The 23,849-nt window shown below is 45.3% G+C and overlaps 2 protein-coding genes across 10 annotated transcripts in view; both read left to right on the plus strand.

Moving 5' to 3' along the window:
* Positions 1-2,465, plus strand: part of LOC133372516 (solute carrier family 2, facilitated glucose transporter member 5-like) — an 87,907-nt gene extending 85,442 nt beyond the window's left edge. For all 8 annotated transcript variants that reach the window (XM_061601256.1, XM_061601255.1, XM_061601257.1 and 5 more), the window contains one exon: positions 2,437-2,465. The gene's annotated coding sequence lies outside the window, so the exon portion shown is untranslated. The remainder of the gene's footprint in view (positions 1-2,436) is intronic.
* Positions 1-23,849, plus strand: part of ENO1 (enolase 1) — a 66,876-nt gene that overhangs the window by 36,912 nt on the left and 6,115 nt on the right. The window contains exons 2-9 of one of the 2 annotated variants that reach the window (XM_061601265.1): positions 2,437-2,465; positions 9,747-9,840; positions 11,653-11,748; positions 15,588-15,646; positions 17,868-17,937; positions 19,056-19,189; positions 20,034-20,256; positions 23,001-23,198. In XM_061601265.1, the coding sequence (XP_061457249.1) occupies positions 9,756-9,840; positions 11,653-11,748; positions 15,588-15,646; positions 17,868-17,937; positions 19,056-19,189; positions 20,034-20,256; positions 23,001-23,198 (865 nt within the window). In that variant the 5' untranslated portion in view covers positions 2,437-2,465; positions 9,747-9,755. The remainder of the gene's footprint in view (positions 1-2,436; positions 2,466-9,746; positions 9,841-11,652; positions 11,749-15,587; positions 15,647-17,867; positions 17,938-19,055; positions 19,190-20,033; positions 20,257-23,000; positions 23,199-23,849) is intronic. The other variant, XM_061601266.1, reaches the window with a different exon arrangement.

Consider the following 23,849-nt stretch of genomic DNA (forward strand, 5'->3'; position numbering starts at 1 on the left):
CATAAGGCAGCTTCCCATGTTCCTTACTCCCTAGAGAGTGTGTGCTTGGAGCTGTACTCTTAACCTCAAGGTATTTTGATGCCTGAGGCAGAAAACCCGATTTTTCAAAATAACAATTCATTATTTATTTATGCAATCAAAACAGATCAATCCTATAAAGGCACACCTTATCTACAGCCTGTTGCAGCACTAAAAAAAACCCTGGCCTTCTCCTCCTGCAGAAGGGGATGCTAGTGCTGATGGTTCTTTCTGTTCACGTAACACCTTCTGTTCCCATTTTGCTACCATTGTGAGAAAGAATTCTGTTGTTTTTAAATGAGCAAAGTACCTGACTCTGTTGGTAACGTGTCCAGATTCCCACAGAAAGCCATGCTGCTCAGTTATCTCAGAGGTGGGAAGCAAAAAAAATGAAATAATTTTTCAAATGCATACAGAGCTGAAAATCGGGCAGAATGACCTGCATGAATGATCATTGCCATTTTTTTTCATGGCGGCCTATCTCCCCAGACCCTGGCCCCTGTGAAATTGTGCTATATTACCGTATGTTGTTTTGGTTTTTTTAAAAAAATGCTGATGCAAGGAAAAATTATACATGTACCAACATCTGAATGCCAGGATTTTCAACACAGATGCTTGCCTAAGAGGTTTCTTTCACACACACATCTCTTCACCCTCCAGCCAGGCACACAGGAAGCGTTGTCGCAGTTCAGGGATACATTCCAACCAGACAAAAATGCTAAAGGAGAATATGGCCTGCCGGAAGGGTTGTGGTCTGAGGAGAGTATTGCGTGCCAAATGGAGAAGCCTGGAGGACCACATTAGGCCCCTGGGCCTGAAGTTCCCACCCTTGTTATAGGTTTTTTGTAAAGAAAACTGACATATCTGTTACATGTTTGGATGCTTTAGGCTGCAAACTTATCTGGGAGTCAAGTGCCACTTGCAGGCTACTCAGAGGCATCTGGCTGGCCACTGCGAGAACAAGACATTGGACTGGATGGGCCTTTGGTCTGATCCAGCAGGGCTATTCTTGTGTTCTTAACTATATTGGCTTTATTTCTGAGCATACATGTATAGGATAGCCCTGTTAAAGGGGTTAAGTATTTAGATTAATCAGAACTTTTTTTGTATTGTTACGGAACATATGATTACAACAGATTAAAACGTGCCTCTGAGCCCATGCACAGCATGTTTATTTTAATGTTTTTTTCAAAAGGGATTCTGCACATTCTCAGATGTACTTGAGGCAATCTATAGAAGGACTTGAAACAAAAAAAATGCCTCTTTTTGTAATCCAGTTAATTGGTCTATGAGTGGATACCGGCAATCTGAAAAATTAATATAGTTGTAGTGCTGTGTTTTCAAAGTGGCACCCCTACTTTTTATCCTCACAACAACCCTGCCAGGTAGGCTAGGCTAAGAGAGACAGAGTTTGAAAGAAATTGTGAAATAAAATGCCTTATATCTTAAGTGGATATTTAAAAGTGTGATTTCCGCAATGTAAGATTTGGGGTTTTTTTCTTTGTAAAAGTCTGAATCATAGAATAGTAGAGTTGGAAGGGGCAGATAAGGCCATCGAGTCCAACCCCCTGCTCAATGCAGGAATCCAAATCAAAGCATTCCTGACAGATGGCTGTCCAGCTGCCTCTTGAAGGCCTCCAGTGTCGGAGAGCCCACCACCTCTCTAGGTCATTGGTTCCATTGTCGTGTGGCTCTAACAGTTAGGAAGTTTTTCCTGATGTCCGGTCAAAATCTGGCTTCCTGAAACTTGAGCCCATTATTCTGTGTCCTGCACTGTGGGATGATTGAGAAGAGATCCCAGCCCTCTGTGTGACAACCTTTCATGTATTTGAAGAGTGCTATCATATCTGCCCCCAGTCTTCTCTTCTCCAGGCTAAACATGCCCAGTTCTTTCAGTCTCTCCTCATAGGGACTCAGTGTATTACATTTTGAGTTTTTATTTTTAAAATTATATATATATGTCCTTTATTTCTGTAGCATTAAATTTGGAGAAAAGTTTAATAAAGCCTTGCAGGTCCTGGAATCGTGCTGCTTTGCAACTGTTGCATGGTGGGGAAAAGCATCTCTTTCCCCGTTTGCCAAAATGGGGATTTTCCATCACTTAAAAAAAAAAAAAGAAACCTCTACTCAGGCAACTGCCTCAGCGCGAGGCCTCTTGTGCACGTCGGGCACGCGCCAAAAGGCTGAGGTGGCGAGAAGCCCTTCCCGACCAATCGGAGGAACGCAAAGGAGCCAGGTCAGCCAATGAGAAGCCGCGACGGGTGCACTAATCTGCATAGACCGGGCTATAGTTTACTGCGAGCCGGGCGGTTCTTTCCCAGTTGCCCGGGAGCGCGAGCAGAGAGTGTTACTAATTTGAATTAGGGTCTATTTAAAAAAAGACAACGACGAAAATTATTATACGTTTTTTTTTTGCAGGTCCTGTTAGTACTCCACCTTAGTCACAGGTAAGTGAAGAGGGTGGCGGAGGCGGTAAAAATTTGTTTGCAGAGCCTAAATCTCTCCTTCCTGAAAAGCTGAGAAAGCTTGTTGTATTGGGGAAGAAGGACATTTTGCAAAAACGTTGCAAGGGAAGCCTTTGCAGAAAAGAGAAAAGCAAGCGGCGGGAGGTAATCTGCATTGTAACTACAAAGCTGCGTCGTTCCAACTGGCGCTCTCTTTTAAGCTAAGGACTTTTTTGTTCCTGGTGGACAAAGGACCAAGCTCAGATCCTGCCTTCTCCTCCCACCTCCTCCCAAAAATCAGAGCCCAAAGTGCGCGCATCATTTTTACTGCTTAGGCCACGGAGGTTAACCTCCGAGCCGCGCCCTCCCCGTTTTAAAATTGGAACAATTTCAAAATTAAAGTTTTTGTATCATATAGTTAAGCAGAGATCTGGGGTGATGGGTAGAGGCATTAAAACGGGGGGTGTTAAACTGCATTAGAAAAAATAGGGGCGGGGGGGGGAAGAGACCATATGAAACACATTATCATTTACCCGCCAAAGAATTCTGGAAACTGCAGTTTGTTAAGGATGCTGGGAATTGTAGCTCTGTTCTCAGGATTCATTTGAGAGAAAATATGGTTTAATTGCATGGTGTGTACACGGGATCTAGAAGCAAAAATTGCTGAGCTGCACAAGGGGTGCTCTTGGGCATCAATGTTTTCCCCATTCCAGGTGTGTGTAGGGTGGTTTTCTTTTTTTTCTTCATCCTCCCCATCCATTAATCCTGGTATGATTGATTCTCCCAGGGAAAGGAAACTAGGAAACTCCTCTCTGTGTGAAGTAGCTCAGAGGACCATAAAAGTAGTCCTCCCCTGTTAAAAGTAAAAATGAGACTGGGTGGCTCTTAAACAGGTAAAAAACCCCACACTCCCTTATTACATGCTCCTTTCGGGAAGAGGCTGTAGCTCAATGAAAGAGCACTTGCCTGGCATGCAGAAGGCCTCAGGTTCAGTCCCTGGGGTCTCCAGATAGGGCTGGAGATACTCTGTCTAAAACCCTGGAGCGCTGCTGCCTGTCAGTGTAGACAATACGGAGCTAGATGGCCCAATGGTCTGCCTAGGTTTCCCTCTTTGCAGTTCCCTTCCAAATGGCAAGGCTGGACCAGGCCACTTGGAGGAGGCCTTGCTTCTGTCCTTTCCGGCAAACCAGGAAGGGCACTTGTTAACCTACCTTGCGGGCTGGGCTGTGGGGGACAAGGCCAGAGCAGAGTATCCTAAGGATTCTGCAGTATGCACTGTTTTCACTCCCATGAGCAGCTCCTTATCTCTCCTTTCTGCACTCTCCCCAGCCTTTTCTGGTCTTGCTTTTATTTAATCAGGCACTGCGAGGAGTGCTCAATCCACTGATTTTTTTAAAAAAAACATTGCTGGGCCAGAACAAAAATGAAATGCATTGCCAAATGCTTCCTTCTGCCTTCCTAGGGACTAGCAGCATACGGAATTGTTCGGAATTCTGAAGCCCTGCCTATAAATTGCCTAGTTACATAAAAGTGCCATGTGGTGACTAAAATATGGTCCTGTAGAATTCAAAGACAGGAAGGGGGAAGGGGAGAGAGAACGAATGAACAGCCTAGCAACTAGGTTCGGAACAAGCTTGGCAGCAGGCTTCATGTCTCCAGGCTGTCATGCTCTGCATACCATTTCCCATATCCTCCATATCTCAGGGCATGCTTTGTTGCAAAGCCAAGCATTGATTTATAAGGGTGGCATTTGCTGAGTTACACAGAATATTGCAACCATGTGCTAAAAACTGAAGGGAGGAAGGGAGGGCCTTTTTTAAAAAAAGTCTGATTCATGCTGGGCTTAGCTGCCCCTCCCTTTCCTTAGCTGCTGCTGTTCTAACTACGGTGAGTAGGCGGTTCTGCGTCATGGGTTGATTTGTGCCAAAGCGACTTGGTGCAGGGATAGTTGCTGTTAAGGAGGTGGGGTTTTTTTTTTCTCATGAAAGAAGGATTCTTGATAGTCTTCCTGGTGTGAACGGTCTTAGCATTTTAAAGAAACCTTTTAACCATTTCTTTAGGGGTAGCCTGCTGAACCGTGCAGCAAGAAAAATAGTCTTGTGGTATCTGGAAGACTAAAGATTTATTATGGTGTGCTTGGGGGTCCAGGACCCATCTGTGCACCATAATAAGTTTTCTACCACCATATCATACTCGAGGGTGCATTGCTTCTCCCCAGAGAATCAAGGGAGCTGTAGTTTACCTCTCAGAGGGCTATAATTCCCTGCACCTTAACGAAGAACAGAACACAGGATCCTTTGGGGGAAAGCCAGTGTGCTTTAAGGCGTGGACGTGTCCCTAGGCTACAGTCCTAACTACACTTCCTTGGGGCATAAGCTCCCATTGAATTGGCTGGGACTTGCTTCTGAGTACCCACGGCTAGGATTGCTGCAAAATTCTTCTGTCTCATTATGAAACCTGTGCCGTTTGAGTAATGATTAACAGCTAGCCTTGCACAGTCCAATCTCTGCTTTGACCGTCTCTTGCAACAGTTGCTGTCTTTCTCTCTGTTCTCAAATATTTAATGTTGAACTCTTAACATCAGCTACCTAGATCACTTTTTAAAAAAAACTTCCTATACCTAAGGAGGACATGTTGCCCATTTTAAATAAAGTCTGGAATGGTGCTTTTTACCATTCAAAGCGATAAGCAATGTTTGAGGGATGCAATTGTTACTGCTTGGTTCTTCTAATGGTGACTGTTTTATAGCACCAAGGCCCTGTCCAGAGCTTACAGCCTCCTTGCAAAGAGGCTTGCAAAAGTTCTTGGCAGCCCAATCCGCTCCCTCTGGTAGTGAGCTCTGGCGGAAAGTGCGATGAAACAGTGCTGGGGGCCGGGTGGGGGAAGGTATCAAGGCTGGATGTACTTTCGCAGCCATTGCTTATTGAAGTTGCTTCTTGCACGTCTGCCCTCCGAGTATGTTGTCTTCCCTACCACCACCACCATTGTGGAAATCTAAATTGGAAGCATGTTGTGGGTATAGAAGTTTGTCTTGGCCATGTGCAGCAGGATGGATACATGGATTGTGCTGCTTCTATCTTTTGGCAGGAGACAATATTTTTTTTAAAAAAATGCTTCTTACACCTTTCATATAGAAAGCTAGCCTATCAGGGAGAAGGGCTAACATGCTCCTGGCTATGTGCTAGTTTTCTACTTTCAGGGTGTTATTTCCCCACCCATCCCCTCCTGCCCAAGTAGTTCAAGGTGGGATCTTCAATGAATTGATGGGCAAGAGGGAAGGGCTGTTGCAGGCATAGGGAAGCTTGGAAGCAAACCAGATGGAGAGTAAGGCAGGGGGCAGAGGAGGGGGCAGGGTGGAAGAGATGGAAAGGAGGCCTAGATGGTGTGCTCCTGAAAATCTGGTTTAAAAAAATAAAACCCAAACTTAATTTCATCCTTCTGTGAATGCTAATCTACAGCATTGGCAAAAAGGTAAACTTCTCAAGTTTGCTCTAAAGAGACTGAGCGTGCAATCTGGATGGGGAAGAGAGGTCCAATCTCTTGGTTTTCTTGAGGAATCCAGGGGCATGTTGTTGGATGGGGAAGACAGAAATTGAGTCATCCTCATTCCATAAATGAGTTTTTTTTTAAATTCAGTTACATGAAATGCTGAGTCACAGGGCAGGATTAAACATCCTGAGGCAGGCAGGAAATGGTGATTGCTCGCTTCCAAAACCACAGATGGAGATGTGAGAAGAGTTTCCATTTTATTCAGATTCTGAATTAAGGTGCGATGCCCTTCTAATATTCCCAGGAAACTATTTGGCTTAAGAATGGGGAACCTCTGGTCCTCCAGATGTAGTTGGACTCCATCATAACTGACCATTGGCCATGCTAGCTGGGCCTGATGGGAGCCCAGCTTCATCTCTGTAGTGCAAGCATATAGTGTGAAGGTGTCTTCTTGGCCTCGGAGAATTATCATTATCAAGATTATTACTAGATTTCATATCTGCCCATCACCATGGAGTCCCAGGGCAGGTCGCAATAATTTAAAAATACAATATTAAAAGTGGTTTGAAATCAGAATAAGGTGGCTTTTGTTTAGGGTGTAGGAAGCATTTTTTTTAAAGTGAAAGCTGAATTCATTGGAAGATGCTGCATTCCATGCCTAAGCACAAAATCCAGCAATGATGGTATATTGGCGCAGTATAAATTAATGCTGCATCTGCTGTGGCTGTTGAATCCAGACTCCCTTATTTATTTTCTCTATTTATTTATTATTTGATTTATATCCCGCCCTCCCTTCCAGCAGGAGCCATGGGCACCAAACAAAAGCACTAAAAACCCTTTGAAACATCATAAACATTTTAATGTGATTGTAACTAATTTGTTCAGGGTTAATGGGGGGGGTTCAGATGCATTTACTTTCTCAGTTCCAGTCTGTTAATAATCACCACCCTGGGCCCAGAGAGGCAAGTTGGGGAGATATAAGAGCACAGAGAGTTAAAAAGGAAACTGAGCTAGCTGCAGTGCTGTCAGCTATGCCAGGCTAGGCAGGAAAGGGTGGGGCTTATGGGGAGGTCATTTGTTCAAGGACGTCTCAGTAATATTAATGCCTCCTCATCTTTACAGCCTGGTTAGGCAGCTGGGCTGGCATGCAGTGAGTATCCTCTGGAAGGGAAAATTACTCGGTGGTGGATATAACAAAACCCCTATGAATTGTAGGCGTTGTCCCTGCAACAATGCAGAAGTTGTGTCCATCCTGCATATTTTGTTTCACTACAGGGGCCAGGAGTGACTTAGTATGCCCTATTACCTTGTCTTTCTCTGGTTGTTCTATATTATATTATGATTGTATTACTTCAGGATACTAGCAAATTAGTTACGGAGCAAGTGGCTAAATACCTGAATGTGGCTATTCAGATTAGACCGCTAATGATTGTTTGATAGTCTCCAAATCAATTGTGTGATCCTTGGTCCTTAGTAACTTTTTTAAAAAATAGTATTTCATCTATTTATATACATTCCATTATATTCCCTAAAATGAGGTTGTCATAACGTTAAGGGGTTTTTATCTGACGGTTCAATGAGTAATAAAATTTGGTTTGATTTGGAAAGGGAAAAGACAAAATATCTTTTGTATTAGCTTTTTTTTTTAAGGAGGCAAGTTAGGTGCAAATTAGACAATAGCTTTTGCATGAAGGAGGCTTCCTGCAAAGTCTGCATGCAGGTCTTTTTTCCAGTGTGACCCTGGGGGGTTGGGAAAGAGGAGAGGTGTGCATGCTGGACCTTGATCAGTTTAGTATTAAACATCAGCTCTGTAACGATCCATCTGGATTGCTGCCTTCAGGGAGAGCTGGTTTGCAGAGGATCAGATTTAAAGGCTTTCTGATCAAGGGATTGGAGCAACTCCATATGAGGAAAATTTAGGGATTTTTAGTTGAGAGAAAAGGTGAGTAAGAGGTGACGTGATAGAAGTGTATAAAATTAAGCAGGGCAATGTTGGAGGAGTTGGGACAGACAAAAGGAAGGACTTCAGATAGCGCAGGGTTAAGCTACAGAACTTACTTCCGCAAGAGGCAGCGATGACCACCAGTTTGGAGGTCTTTAAAAGGCTATCAATGGCTAGTAGCCACAGTGGCTGTGTTCCACCTCCTCTGTTTGGCCACTGTGAGAAGAGGATGCTGGATTAGATGAGCCATTAATTAGCCTGAGCCAGCTACAGGGCTCTTATGTTCTTAAAGGCAGAGATAGGGGATCCATGTCAGCTTTTTGTAGGGTACAGCATTTGCAGCAATCTCTTAACACCCCATTATTTATTTAAAATATTTGTGTCCTATCTTTTGAATCTTTCGTTAAGATGGCTTGAATCATAAATAAAACAGCAATGTATCAAAGCAGGAGAAGGCTCAAACGACGCTTAAAAAGACAGTCATCAGCACATGAACTCATCTAAATGCAGGCAGCTTGACGACTCTGAAGTATTTAAATTCCGTTTAAAACGTGTGCTTGTATTTTCAGCCAGCACCTTTATCTGTTCTTCCCCTTATCCTTGCAACAACCCTGTGAGGTAGGTTAGGCTGAGAGTGAGTGGCTGGCTGGCTCAAGGTCGCCCATTAAACTTCGGGGCTAGCGGGAGTTGAATCTGGGTCTTGCTGGATGAAACTCTAATTATTATGCTACACTGACTGAAAACCATACAAGTGTGACCGTGGAGAGAATTCCGCTGAAAAGGCCCTCTGAAGAATAGTGAGAATGACTTGATGGTATGAATAACAGCAGGGCTTGTCAACAGCTGCTTGCCTGTGTAGAGTAGAATTACCCCTAAAGAGCAGATAGGAAATGGGCTTGAACTAAACGAGAATGGGGTCCTCTTTGTCTCTCCAATATCTCCTGATTCAGCTATGCATAGGCAGGTAGTCCAGTACAAACATTCTTGTGGACTAGAGACGTGTGGACTTCCCTCCAAGGCTGTATTGGTAGGATATGGTTTTTGATGTTGCTGATCAGAGCCACGTGCAAGGTGGCTCTGGGAGGATGCTTGTATGCATCCCTGCCCACGTGGTATGGTGTGATGTCACAGAGCCTTGTGGGTGGAGTTATTGCTCAGACCAGCACCATGCAGGCCTGCCTGAGAAATCTAAGTCTCGTGCAAAGGGGGTGGGGTGGCATCCTTCTTGGAGGATTGCACAAGAAGAGGCAACAGTTGGTATTGACCCAAATAGCCTCTGCGTTGGCATTCAGATGTGTATGCGCCATTCTTGAATTTCTTTTAAAGCACACACCAATTTCCATGGGATGCAACACTTCCTGTATTCTCCTCCCCTTTGAAAGGAATTTGCCTTCCACTGAACAATAATGTTGGCACTGTGTGTGTGCGTGCACGTGTGCAGCAGAACATTAAATATCTGCCCAGCCTTATATAGTAGTGCAGGAACAATGTGGTCTTACATTTTTTTGAACAAATGACCTTGCAGTGCTCAGCCAGTTGGGTACGCTGCCTAGTTGACAGTAGCAGCAGCAGCATGCAGTCTATCATATAGCCCCAGTGTGGAGAACCTTTGGCCCTCCAGATGCTGCTGAACTACAGCTCCCTTCAGCCCCAGCAAGCACGACCAGTGGCCAAGGGTGATGGGAATTGTAGTTCAGCAGCAACATTTGAATGGCTGGGGTTCCCCCACACCTGCTCTAATGTTTGGGAATCTTAAGCCACGAAACACATTGGGAGCCCTTGCGTTGTGTGTAGTGCTTTTTGTTTCTTTTTAAGATTTTAAAACTGTCTGTTTTCCCCCCTCTTCTCCGCAGACAAACAAAATGTCCATTCTCAAGATCCACGCTCGTGAAATCTTTGACTCCCGTGGGAATCCCACCGTCGAGGTAGACCTCTACACCAGCAAAGGTGAGCAGCCTCTGGATGAGGGTGACCTTTGAGGGTTTCCTGAAGCCTTTCATCAACAGTGGATATTGGGCTAGATCAGCGTTTAGGCAGACAGTGGTTGTTCAGCTGTTCCTCCAAAGCATGCCATTTTGCATGTGTCTGAATACCTGTTGCCGGAAACTGCAGGAGGGGAGAGTTGCTCTTGCGCTTAGGTCCTGCTTGGGGGCTTCCCATTGGAGCATCTGATTGGCCGCTATGAGGATAGGATGTTGGCCCATTGGCCTGATCCAGCAGCCAGACTCTTGTTATGGCTACGCGCATCTTGCTGTGTTGTATCTGTTTGCAAAACCTTTCAGGACCCACCCACCCTGAGAGAGGGTGGGAAAGGGTTCCACATGAGACCTGGCATCTGCCCATCTATTCTGTGCCTCCCTCTGAAGAGGGGCTCTGCCCATCCAATTAGAATTCCTCCTGTGTTCCTTATTTGCCTTTAGATATACAGCCCACTTGCCCTCGGCTTTGTGGCTGCAGTCCGCTGTTCAACATGAAGCAGCAAATATCTCTGTTCATCCTCCTCCTTCCTGTGTAGCTTAATGGCAGTTCCTGCTCTGGAATGATCTAATTTGGATCCATGATATGACTCGCTTGCAGTTTTGCTATAATTGGGGTTGCCCTTTAAAAAAAACCCTGTCCTCTCCAGTTTTCTGGCACTGTGAGGCCTCTGTCCCTTTACATCTCCCCTTTATCTTTCTCACCAGTGTCCCCTTTGTTACTAGCTGGTACATGCCTTACAGAATTAGACTCTTCCTTTGTGCAGAGGGGGAACTGGCTAAGGCTGGCAGGATGAACACACACAATAGTGTTTGCAGGCTAGCAGGGTAGCTGGCCTCTCTCTGTCAAAATCAGCCAGGTCCCTCTCTAATGAGTCTTCATTAGTGGGGTAAAGCTGGCTTGTCGCCACTGAAAAACCCCCGGTTTACAAAACAGAAGAGAAGGGAGTCTGCTCATGCAGCGCTGGAGCGTTATCCTCAAGCTCTGAGAAATAACTATAAAGACTTGGGTCCCATCTGCACTGTACATCTCAAGCAATAATTATACCACTTCAAACAGCCCTGGCTTCCCCCAAAAGAATCCTGGGCACTGTAGTTTGTTAAGGGTGCTGAGAGTTGTTGGGAGTCCCCTCCCAGAACTACAATTCCCAGCGTGGTTTAACACTCAGTCCTTCTTCCCAGCGAATTGTAGCTCCATGAGAGGAACAAGGGTCTCCTTTCGGCAGCTTCCTAGGCCCCTGTGTCATAAGGGAAGGGCCATAGCTCAGGGGCAGAGCATCTGCTTTGCATGCAGAAGGTTCTTGGTTCATTCCCTGGCATCTCCAGGGAGGGCTGGGGAAAAGCGCCTGCCTCAAAATAAATAGAAAAGTTTGTAAAAGTGGGTCCTAAAGGCTAAGTGGTGCAAGAGGCTGCAGTATATAAGGTGTGTGAGAGATGGCAGGCTGAATGCATTATGGCAAATGGGGCACAGTGACCCCAACCTCAGGCTGCCCTCATCCAGTGCTTGTCTGCCTGCCTATTTACTTGCGACCAGTCCAGGGGATGGCATCAGCTGTCAGTCACCACAACCTCCTTAGTTGCAGTGTTGCCTTTGTAGAACCCAGCAGCACAAGGCTGAATGAGAGTCGGTTCTGCCCGTCGTTGGCTGCGGCACCACCTGCTTTTGGGCTCCCTGCCTTCTGCCCCACCGGTCCCCATAAGGCTTCAGTCCCTTCTGAGAGTCTTCCCTGCCACCCCAGATCTTGCTGCGGCTCATGCGGCTCTTCCTTTCTTCCCCCTTCAGGTCTCTTCAGAGCTGCTGTTCCAAGTGGAGCTTCTACCGGGATTTATGAAGCCCTGGAACTTCGCGACAACGACAAGACACGCTTCCTGGGAAAAGGTGAAGCCTTCCTGGCATGGCAACAGTGCTGGCTTTGCTCTTTTGGCTCTCCATCTTGGCCTTGCCATGGGCTGTTCTGCTCCTTCTTCTGCTGTTTTTTGGGCCCTGGATTGTCTCTCTTAAGAGTCCATGAAGGGTGGTGATTAGGGACACCGCTTGCATGGTTTTGCAAAAAAAGCAGGGGCAGGGAGCATTTTTTCAGCCCAAGGGCCATGCTCTATTGTGAACAACCTTCTGGGGGCCACATGCCAGCGGTGGGAGGGGCCAGAGGCAAAACTGGGCGCAGCAATGAATGTAACTATTATCTCTGTGCAGTAGGCTAGCTTGTACACACACTCCCCTCTCTGTCCTCCATCTAGACAAGCAGGAGGCATCATTGGAGTTCAGGGTCACCTTCTGATGGGGCAGAACCACTCGCAGAGGGTGCAAAGCAAGGGGACCTGGGGCAAGTCCTGAGGGCCAGTTAGAGAGGCTTGGAGGGCCGCATTCGGCTCCCAGGCCTGAGGTTCGCCACCTGTGTTAAAAGGCTGCTCAAAGCAGGTGGTGGATGATGAGGCTCCTCTTTGTACAAAGAAAAAATGCAGAAGTGTTTTTTATTATTATTATATGGCATCCTGGTACTTTTCATACATCAGCAGCTTAATTTTTGGGTGGGTTGGCAACGGGAGAAGATCTATTTAATTGGAAGAATGACCGCTGTTTGCTTTGCTGCTACCTGCCTGGAACAAAATCCACTTAGCATGCAAAAACGTTTGCAAACACCCCACCGAGTTGTTTTGCAGTGTGGGAAGGTGTGTGTGTGGATTTTTATAAAACTTTGCACGGCTTGTCTGAAGTCACCCAGAACTTCGATGATCATTAAATAATAAGCTACCCACAGCATGTGCATCTGTCTTTCCCCAAGCCGGGTAACCTCCAGATATTTCGATTACAGTTCCCATCATCCCTGACCCTTGAGCGACTCTGTCTGGCGCTGATGGGAGTTGTAATCCGGCAACATCTGGAGGGTACTAGGTTGGGGAAGGCTGGTGTACATGGAGCCTTACAGAGAGGCAAAATAGATGGGTCTCTGCCCCAAAAGAGCTTACAATTTAAAATAGACAGATAGGGAGAAATGGAGGGATTGTTATTTTATTTATTAGATCTCCTAGTCGCTTGTTACCCAAAGGTCTCCAAGCGACTTACAACACAATAAAAATATAAATATATTATATAATACCCTAAAACGCAGAACAGACAGCCCCCGTAACAGCCCTAAGAAGCTTGGCAGCATAACAAAACATCATAATCTCAAATGCCAGGCTGGAAAAAGATAAAAGTCTTTACCTGGCACCGAAAAGATGTCAACGAAGGCGCCAGGCGGACCAGGAGAGGCGAGCAAGAAGCCTCCTGCCGGCTCGGTCTGAAAGTCCGTCTAGAGTCTTGGCCAGCATTCTGTCCTCCTGTGCAGTGTTCCAAGTCCACCCCGATGCCTCTGGGATGAATGTAGTTAAAAGCATGTTGTTGTATCCAGCAAAGTCCTACTCAGAGAAGACCCCCTTAAAATGAATGTACCTAAGCTGGCCCATTAACTTTGGTGGGCCTACTCTGACTAGGATTAGCATTGCATATAACCCAAGGTTACAACTGGGGGATATTAGGATTTTGGCAGAGCTTGGAAAAGTTACTTTTTTTGAACTACAACTCCCATCAGCCCAATCCAGTGGCCATGCTGGCTGGGGCTGATGGGAGTTGTAGTTCAAAAAAAAGTAACTTTTCCAAGCTCTGGATTTTGGGTAGAAGCTATAGGTAAGGCGAGATCTGAATGTCATACTGTTACACAGCTAAAGTACCCCCAGCAATTCAATAGCTGGGTTCAAGCAGGTGTGCGGCAGCCTTCCATTTCCAAAACTTTCCAACTGGGTATCGTACCTTGCTGTTGAGTTTTTATTTTAGTCATGGCCACTTCCTGCCCCAGGAGTAGTGACACAGGGCAGATCCACACCATGCATTTAAAGCACGTCCAACGCACACTTAAAGCATGCGACTTCCTGCAAAGCATTCTATGAGCTGTGGGTTCCCTCTTTCACAGAGCGACTTCTCAGTACCCTTAACGAATTGCAGTTCCCATGATTCTTTGGTGGGGAGAAGTCATGACCTTTAATGTGCTTTATAAATGCATGGCTTGGCTCTGTCCACAGAATCCTCTGGCTGCCTTTAATAGGCTTGCTCAAGTAGCAGGTTTTTTCCCCCAAAGTTAAAATCACGTAGAAGAAATTGGTTCCCAGGGCAAAAATGGCTTAGCTACGGGGTTCAAATTGCATTTCATTAACAAAATTTGTATTCTGTTTCCTGATGCTAAAGACTCTAGCAGTTTGCTTTAAAGGCAATCTAAAATATTCATTAAAAATAGCAATAAAAGCAAACATTACAAACAAGTTGTGTATAAAAAACTTAAAATACCAAATAGAATCAGTTTTAAAATAATTATACTGTTATAATTATACTAAAATCATTTATTTATTGCCTTCCACTACTTTTCAACACTATGTACAATACGCAATAAAAAAACTGAACAATTTAAACACAATACAGACTGTAACAGGTACATTTAAAAGCAATACAAAGTTAGACACGTGAAAGATCTATTCATCTAGCTGGGAAATCCTCTTAAACTTGCATGCAGTATGTTAAAATTGTTTGCTAAAACTACATGCCTGCTAAATTTACTGGCTGGATAAGGCAGGATAATCATAAAGGGGAGTCAGCCCTGCCCATTGTCTAGGCTGGCAGGTGCTGATGGGAGTTGTAGTCCAGAGCATCCGGTGAAGGGGTGCCTCAGTTGTCCTTTTCCTGCCAATATTGATCACACGGGTTTTGTTTCTGAAGAACTGACACAAGCTCGAGTCAGATATTGCTGTAAATCATAATCAGAGGACTGTGGTTTGGTCTGATTAGCTTTTAGCTTGCTTTTCATTTAAAGAGGCTCTTAAGGTAAAATCAATAGTACATAATAAAATATAAACTCCTCACTAAAAAAAAGCCCAACGGCACAATCCCAAAAAATGATGGGTACCATAGTACAATTCTGCAGTGCTTAGGCATGTTCTAGAACTGTAGAAACATAGTTGCAGCGATTGGTCAGTCTCCAGAGGCTGTTGCACCATGGAGTAGGAAGTGAACTTTCCGCTGAAAGGACAGGATAAGAAAGCAAGGAAGCAGCTGTAAACTATGGTTTGGCTGTTATGTGTTAGTCAGCGGTTTGAGCATCCTAATCTATAGTTAGTGCAGGCCATGGTTTGGTGTGATGTCTGAATTGAGCTGCTGTTTAATTAAGCCTTCCTGCTTTTACGCCCATTACCAGTTTGCATGTGTATTTCCACCTGCGTGCTCCTTTTCCCTTCCTTGCATGGAGCTGCTTTTGTGTTCTCTTGTGGGCCTTCATGTTTCTCTCTCTCCCTTTCTCTCTTCCCTTGGCCACTTGGCTCCCATCAGGTGTCTCCCGAGCTGTTAAATATGTTAACGAATTCCTGGCACCGGCACTGTGTACTCAGGTAACGGATGCGCACTTGCAGTGCAGCTTGTCACTCTGGGCAGGCTCCTCTGTGCATGGTCTTGGGAACTAACCTTCCAGCAGGCATTCCTAGATGATGGCTATTTCTCTCTCTCCCCCCCCCCCATATGACATAGCTTTTACAGGTCAACATAATCTTAAAGACTTATTTGCACAGCTTAATATACCTTGTCTTGAGGGCTAGGTGCTTGGGGTTGTAACTGCAGTTGTCCAAGTGATCCTCTACCAATGCCTGCTTTCGCCTTTGGTGGATTGGATTAGTGATTGATGTGCTTGTTCCTTCCAGGTGTCTCAAAAGCTGTTGAGCACGTCAATAAAACAATTGCACCTGCACTGGTTAACAAGGTAGGAGCATTCCTTATTTCACTAACCCTTCAGTGCAAGCTTAGCCATCCATAGCTTTCTAATGTTCTTTATACGTGTGTTAAAGCAAGCATCATACTAACCTTCTTACCATTAGCAAACTTTTTTCTTGGATTCATGAACGTGAAAGCATTGTGTGTGCATATTGGGGAGTGCATGAAAGTAATGCCGTGAATGGAAAACAGCTTGCAGTTTCCATGACCTGCCTTAAGACCTTTGTTTTGCTTTCTTTTCCTTCGTAGCTCTCCCTCTTCACAATTTAATCTCAGGAGGTTCAGCTTGGCCCACAAGACAATTTAAACTGTCCCCCCATAACCTTTCACCTGATGAACTGTGGATATATTTAGTTAAAAGGATTTTTAATAGATTGATTTATTTAGCATTGCTGGCCTGTTTTTTTAAAAAATAGGCCCTGTGCCATTAAGAGCAGCTTAATCTGTAGATGTTGGCAATCAAGCTGCTGTTATACAGGCACAGGAGTTGGCTAGATTGTTTTTTTCTAGTCAGTTGGCGATCCTGAATTCTTAGCTGACATGAAGTTAGGACATCGATCTTCATCTGGTTGGTTAGTGAGTTGTGGCCTGATGTTAGGTGGGTTGCAGCAGCAGAACTTGCAGCATACAAATATATGGTGGCTATTTAAGCAATGGGTCCCCAAATGCATGCTTGGTTTATTGATGGGTTCTGGACTGGAAGACTACCGAGTTGGAGTGCAGCTTTCAAAAGCTGAGAGTCTTCATTTTAATACTAGTGGGTTTCATCTAACTAACTTTTGCTCAGAGTAGACCCATTGAAATCAATGGACCTAAGTTAGCATGGCCATTTTTTAAATTGGGTCTAGGACTAGCATTGGACACAACCCAGTGTATTTCAAGTACTCAAAAAGTGCATGACATAATTCTAATTGGCTTTGGTGGCCAACCAAAATATATGCTGGCCATAATCCATTAACCACCTCCAGAGGAAAGAGCAGGGTCTTGTTTGGCATAGGGTAATGGTTGGATGGGGAGACTTCCAAAATTCATCACACCGTTCGGTAGAGCGCCCATTCTTCTCCGAACTCTGGAGAGGTATGATAATACACCCCACCTCTGGGCTTCCCAGGGTTAAATGATGCACTTGCCAATGGCAATCTGGTGTGTGCATTTATGGACTCTTGCTTTTTAACCACTTGAGTTTTGGTTATTGCCCAGTCAATTTTGTGTTAACTGCAAGTGGCATGAAATGCCAGGAGGTATCCAGCTTAGGATGGAGACTGGCTTCCAATGAAAAGACCAGCATGTGGGGCAAAACAGATTTCCAGTCTGTACTAATCTTGTGTCGATCTGATATTTCACTGAACATCAGGAAAAATGTCCTAATTGTTAGAGCAGTACGGCAGTGGAACCAGTGAACAAGGGAGGGTGGCGGGCTCTCCAGCAGTAGAGGGATTCAAGAGGCAGCTGGACAGCCACCTGTCGGGGATGCTTTAAGATGGATTCCTGCATTGAGCAGGGGGTTGGACTTGATGGCCTTGTAGGCCCCTTCCAACTCTTAAGATTCTAAGGTAGATTTGCAAGCCATGGGTTGCTGAATAGAAAACTTTGTTTCTCTGAAAATACAGGAGTTGGCTTTCCTTTTTTTATTGATTGAATCGTCTACTGCTTAACAGATTTTATTTATTTATTATTTTATTTATATCCCACCCTTCCTCCCAGCAGGAGCCCAGGGCGGCAAACAAAAGCACCATAAACACTTTAAAAAATAAAAACAGACATTAAAATACATTAAAACAAAACAGCTTTAAAAACATTTTTTAAAAAAGCTTTGAAGACCTTTTTTTTAAAGAAAAGGTTAAAAAACACTTAAAAAAGGTTTAAAAGCATATTAAAAAGCAATTCCAACACAGAAGCAGGCTGGGATAAGGTCTCAACTTAAAAGGCTTGTTGAAAGAGGAAAGTCTTCAAAAGGCGCTGAAAAGATAGCAGAGATGGCGCCTGCCTAATATTTAAGGGGAGGGAGTTCCACAGGGTAGGTGCCGCCACACTAAAGGTCCATTTCCTATGTTGTGCAGAACGGACCTCCTGATCAGATGGTATGATAAGATGATGAACTGAGGCTGAGACTGTTTCCCTGAGGGGGCCAATTGTGAATAAGCCAGGATATGAACCCGAGTCTTCCCCAGTGGATAACATTGGTAACTTATGTCGCCTCTTTCCTGCAGAACGTAAATGTTGTGGAGCAAGAAAAGATTGACAAGCTGATGCTGGAGATGGATGGTTCAGAGAACAAGTGTAAGCAGATGGTTGGACAAATGGTTTTTTCCTTTTTTTTTTGGTAGCAGTTGAATGTAAAACTAAGTGCCTGTGCTGCCGAGATTGAAAACTCTTCTTCCTACCAGCTCTTGAGTTGCCAGAAAGCCCCCCACTCACCAAGGCTGTGGATAACTCCACCTGAATTGAGAAAGGCCATAGCTCAGTGGCAGAGCAGCTGCTTTGCATGCAGAAGGCCCTAGATTCAATCTCCAGGTAGGGCTGGGAATGTCCCTTGCCGGAAACCCTGGAGAGTTGCTGCCAGTCAGTGTAGACAGTACTGAGCTAGATGGACCAGTGCTCCTCCTTGACAAAAGTTAGCTCCCTTCCTCGTAAAGGTGAGGCTGTAGCTCAGTGGCAGAATACCTGCTTTGTGTGCAGAAGGCCCTAGATTCAATCCCCAGCATTTCCAGGTAGGGCTGGAAGGGGCCCTTGCTGGAAAACCTGCAAAGCCGCTGCTAGTCAGTGTCAACAGTACTGAGCTAGATGGACCAGTGGTCTGAGTCAAAGGCAGCTGCCTGTGATCCTGTTGTGATCCCGGTTCATTACATCTTGGCTTTGACAGTTGATTGGAAGGGAAGTACCTGTGCTGGAAGAGTCTAGATGTGAAATTATTCCTCTTATTTTGCTTATTAAAAGCACTGGTTGGTTACAAAATATAAGGCGAATCATAGAATAGTACAGTTGGAAGGGGGCTGTAAGGCCATCAAGTCCAACCTGTTGCTCAATGCAGGAATCAAACAAATATAGGGGGCCGATCAGGCATTTGTTTATATAAAAAAAGTTGACTTGTACTGTCCTTTCACTGCTGCAATAACATACTTTCAGGACCCACCCTATTCCTATGATCTGTTTTGAATGTTTAATTGTTGTAACTGATCCTGGGACCTTATGGTGAAAGGAGGGTAAGAAACATTGTAATAGTAAGTAGTCTACATAAAAACAATAACAAACAGCGTTCAATAAGATTTCTTAAAAACAAGCACGACACAGTATCTTGCAAAGAAAACTATAAGCATTATAAAGCATTAAACATTGAAGAGTTGAGAGTCAATTTGCAAGGGAATAATTTTTTTTCTCCCCCGCATTTTCTGTTGCAGCCAAGTTCGGGGCAAATGCAATTCTGGGGGTCTCCCTGGCTGTGTGCAAGGCCGGTGCTGCTGAGAAGGACGTCCCCTTGTACCGCCACATTGCAGATCTGGCTGGGAACCAGGATGTCATTCTGCCAGTCCCTGTGAGTATCCTTTGCTGCTGTGCTGTACAGGAGGCGATACCTGGTTGCAGATGTGCTCGTCGCCATGGGCGGGGACCAGCTACTTTTATGACTCAAGAACGAGAAGCAGAGCAGATTTCTTGGATTCTCTCTGTGTGTGGATTGAGTGGTTCCCTCCTTAATTAAGGATGCAAGAGTCTGGCTGCTGGATCAGGCCAAAGGCCTATCATCCAGTCCAGCATCCTCCAGAACGCCGCACCCACTCTCTCCACTTCTTACTCCCAGCAACTGGTATTCAGAGACATACTGCCTCTGACAGTGGAGGTAGAACATAACCATTGTGGCAAGTAGCCACCGATAGCCTTGTCCTCCCATCAATTTTTGCAATCCTCTTATAGGGCCACTCAAGTTGGTGGCCATCACTGTATCCAGTGGAAGCAAATTCTGTTGTTTATGTGCTGTGTGAACCCGTTTGAAGAGTTCACCTGCTGCTCCTTGGTGAATTCACTGGTAGTGGGCTTTCACATGAGGCGTAAGAAGAGCCCTGGCTGGATCAGGCCAGTGACCCGTCTAGTCCAACATCCTGTTCTCACCGTGGCCATTTGGAAGCCCATAAGCAGGACCTGAGGGCAAAAGCACTCTCCCCACTTGTGGCTCCCAGACAAACTGAGATGTATTCAACTAAGTTCTGCTCAGATGAGACCCAGGGAAAGGCCCATGAACTTCAGTAGGTCTACTCTGAGAAGGACTAGTAGCCATTTATAGCCTTGTCCTCCCTCGAAATTCCCAAGTTCTATTTGTTGAGACTAACTGCATTACTGGAACATTAACAACCTTTTTTGTCTTTGATCTTGCCACCCTCAAGGCCTTCAATGTTATCAATGGTGGCTCCCATGCTGGTAATAAGCTGGCCATGCAGGAGTTCATGATCCTCCCTGTTGGTGCCGAGAACTTCAAGCAAGCCATGCGCATTGGTGCCGAGGTGTACCACAACCTGAAGAATGTCATCAAGGAGAAGTACGGGAAGGATGCCACCAACGTGGGTGATGAGGGCGGCTTTGCCCCCAACATCTTGGAGAACAAAGAAGGTAAGTGGTTGATCTGCTTTCCGCTTCCAAACCCAGTTTGCATGTAGAGTACGCGTATATGGGTGGGCTACAGCTATATCCTCCCCTAGAGGCAACAGTTTTAACATTTGGGGCTTTGTAGTTTAGGGAAAAGGGGAGTAAGAGGAGATGTGGTAGAGGGGTACAAAGTTATGCATGATGTGGTTAGAGAGAAGCTTTTCTCCCTCTCTCATAACAATGGAACTCTGACATCCAACAAAGCTGAATGGACATACAATTTCTTGGTGCATAGTAGTTAACCTATGGAATTCGCTCCCACGAAAGGCAGTGATGGCCACCAACTTGGATAGCCTTTATCCTCCGTTAATTAAAGCAATTTTCTGCCATAATGTAAATGAATGCCAGTTGCTGGGAATTGCAAGTGGGGGAGCATAGCTGTCATGCTCAGGTCCTGCTTGATCCTGCTTGATCCAGCAGGGCTCTTACATTCTTGCGTGATGTAACTTGTTTAAAATATATTTTTTTAGATGCTGTGACGGAACTTTATTCTGCAGCGCATGTCAATGCATTTACATAGTTTGCCTGTCTTTACATGTTGGCTGTGGAGACTGGCATGGAATTTATACATGGCACATCTTAAAAGCCATTGGGAATGCTTGCCTACTATCCCCGTCTGAATTCTGAAATTCCACCAGGGATTCCTGGGATGTTTCCAAGCCTATCTCTGCAAGCTTAAGGGCTAGAATGCGTGGTGCCGCCCTGGGCTCCTTCTGGGAGGAAGGGCGGGATACAAATTTAATAATTAAAGAAATAAATAGAAGCTTGGTGGTCTTGGGAACATAGGAAGCTGCCTTATACTGAGTCAGACCACTGGTCCCTCTATCTCAGTATTGTCTACACTGAGTGGCAGGGGCTCTCCGGGTTTTCAGACAGGGGAGATGTGTCCCAGTCCTACCTGGAGATGCCAGGGATTGAACCCTCTCTGCATGCAAAGCAGGTGTTCTACCCCTGAGCCAGGGCCATTATTTTAGAGTGCACATTCAAGAATTGGCTTCTGCCTTGCTTCTGTGTTAAGAATCAAGATTAGGAGAAGCCGGGGGGGGGTCTCTTCTCTGCCGTCTCTTCTCCGTGCTATGCAAGAAGCTGACCCACTCTGATTGGCACAGTCTGCAGTTACAAGGGATACATGCCTAGATGAAGCACCCTGCAAGCCTAGATAGCCTGGGCTCAGAGCCTCTGACTCCTTGAGCAGTAAGAGCTTCCTTTTTTGGGTTTCCCTAAGGAGGGCGGGAGAGCTGCCATTGACTGAGCCTCCTTGCAGCCAGGAGGAATGGAATCCAGTGACCCCTGTTGCTGTCTCTCTTTCCAGTATCGTGTAGCTGCTGAGGCAGCAGGAATCCCCCCAGGAGGCAGGCAAGAACTGCTCTTGAGCAATGTGGGAAGCTCCCTGATAGCTACATAGGCATTTTTATTTTTAATACCGCCTGGCTGTGCTATGCTGCTCCAGGCTACTTCATTGTAAAAGCAGATTGGGCTGCAATGGCTGCCGGCTGTCTCGTGGGGCTGTTGGCAGCTTGGGTCTCTCAGCCCCTGTAGTGCTTCCTGCTTCTCTCTGCTGTGTTGGCAGGTGTGCATTTTAGTAGCTGGGCCTTCCTTACCCAAACTTGACATAAGAAGAGCCTGGCTGCTGGATCAGGCAAAGCTGCTCTCACGGTGGCCAATCAGATGCCTCTTCTGGGGCGCCTACAAGCAGGACCTGAATGCCACAGCAACTTGCCCTTCCTGTGGTTTCTAGCAGTTGGTGTTCAGAAGCATTTACTGCCTCCGGTGGTGGAGGCAGAGCATAACAACTGTGGTTAGTAGCCTCTGTTGGATCTCAGCAACTTGTTTATTGGGGGGAACAGGGAACAACAGTGAGTGGGCCTTAGTAGGATTCCTCTTCTCTTCCCAACCCCACCCCGCCCCTTGAAATTTAACATGCGTCTCAGACTGCTTTATCACTAGTAAAATCCTATGGAAGGCTGGCGTGCTTGCTGACCTGGTCCAATCCCAAAGGTTCTAGGTTGAGACAAGCGAAGTCAGCGTTGCCTACTGTTGGATGTCTCCTGTGCAAAAATGGATGTTGCGTTCTGACTCCTGGGGATCCTCCCCGGTGATGCTTTGGGGAGGGGACGACGAATTCTGCCTCATGAAAACTAGGAGTGTTCCCCTTTTAAAACAAGCCTGAGACTTAATTTCCTTCTTTGGGGGGGGTGTACACATAGGATATATAAATATACGTAATTGTGATTAACAAAAGAGATGTTTTTATTGTATTGCCGATACGGCTTCTGCCTTCATCAGCTGCTAACATACAAGGTGGCAGTTATAGAGCTTTGAGGATGGAATGCTCAGAGGGGCTTCACTTGCAAGAAGATAAGTAATGTTTGTACTGGCCTTCAGGTTCAGGCCATGTGGTGTACGCACATTCAGTCACTCACTTGCAATTAACGAGACAGGTTTTTATTGTACTAACAAAACGTTTTGGCTTCTGCCTTCATCAGCTGCTAACATACAAATGCTGTTACTAAGGTGGCCGTTACAGAGCCTTGAGGATGGAATGCTCAGAGGAGCTTCATCTGCAGTAATATATAATGTTAATTAGTGACCTCTACTCAAAACAATGTGCAAGGTAAAAACCAATGCATAAATCTTAAAATAACATGGTTAAATATTTTGGAAGATGAGCATTTTTGGTTTATAGGCCATTCTGTTGTTGCTATTAGCTCTAGAGCTGCTGAAGACAGCCATCAGCAAGGCTGGCTACACTGACAAGATCGTCATTGGGATGGATGTAGCAGCTTCTGAATTCTACCGCAGTGGGAAATACGACCTGGACTTCAAGTCCCCTGATGATCCTAGCAGATACATCACTTCTGACCAGCTGGGTGACCTCTACAAGGGTTTTGTCAAGAATTACCCATGTGAGTATGTGAGATGTGTCACTGAACACTAAATTCCGGATCATTCAGGCCATGGTATTCCCGATCTCTATGTACGGATGTGAAAGTTGGAAAGGAAAAAAGCAGATAAAGAGAAAAATCAACTCATTTGAAATGTGGTGTTGGAGGAGAGCTTGCGCATACCGTGGAGATACAGTGGACTGCGAAAAAGACAAATAATTGGGTGATAGAACAAATTAAACCAGAACTGTCACTAGAAGCTGAAATGATGAAACTAGGTTATCACACTTTGGACACATAATGAGAAGACATGATTCGCTAGAAAAGGCAATAATGTTGGGGAAAACAGAAGAGAATAGAAAAAAAGGAAGGTCAGACAAGAGATGGATTGATTCCATAAAGGAAGCCACAGACCTGAACTTACAAGATCTGAACAGGGTGGTTTATAACAGACACTATTGGAGGTCGCTGATTCATAGGGTTGCCATAAGTCAAAATCAACTTGAAGGCACATAACAACAACAACAACCCATGTGAGTGCAAAGGATTACGTGCTAAGGTGCTCATGGGGCAGCAGTCTGCTTTTCAGAGGTGACAACTGCTTAAACACCACTCAAGACCTCTGTTTAAAAAATTTACAGTAGCCTGCCCCAAGCCAGTGCCCTTCAGAGG

The sequence above is a fragment of the Rhineura floridana genome, chromosome 18 (genome assembly GCF_030035675.1).
Source record: "Rhineura floridana isolate rRhiFlo1 chromosome 18, rRhiFlo1.hap2, whole genome shotgun sequence".
Taxonomy (NCBI): Eukaryota; Metazoa; Chordata; class Lepidosauria; order Squamata; family Rhineuridae; genus Rhineura; species Rhineura floridana.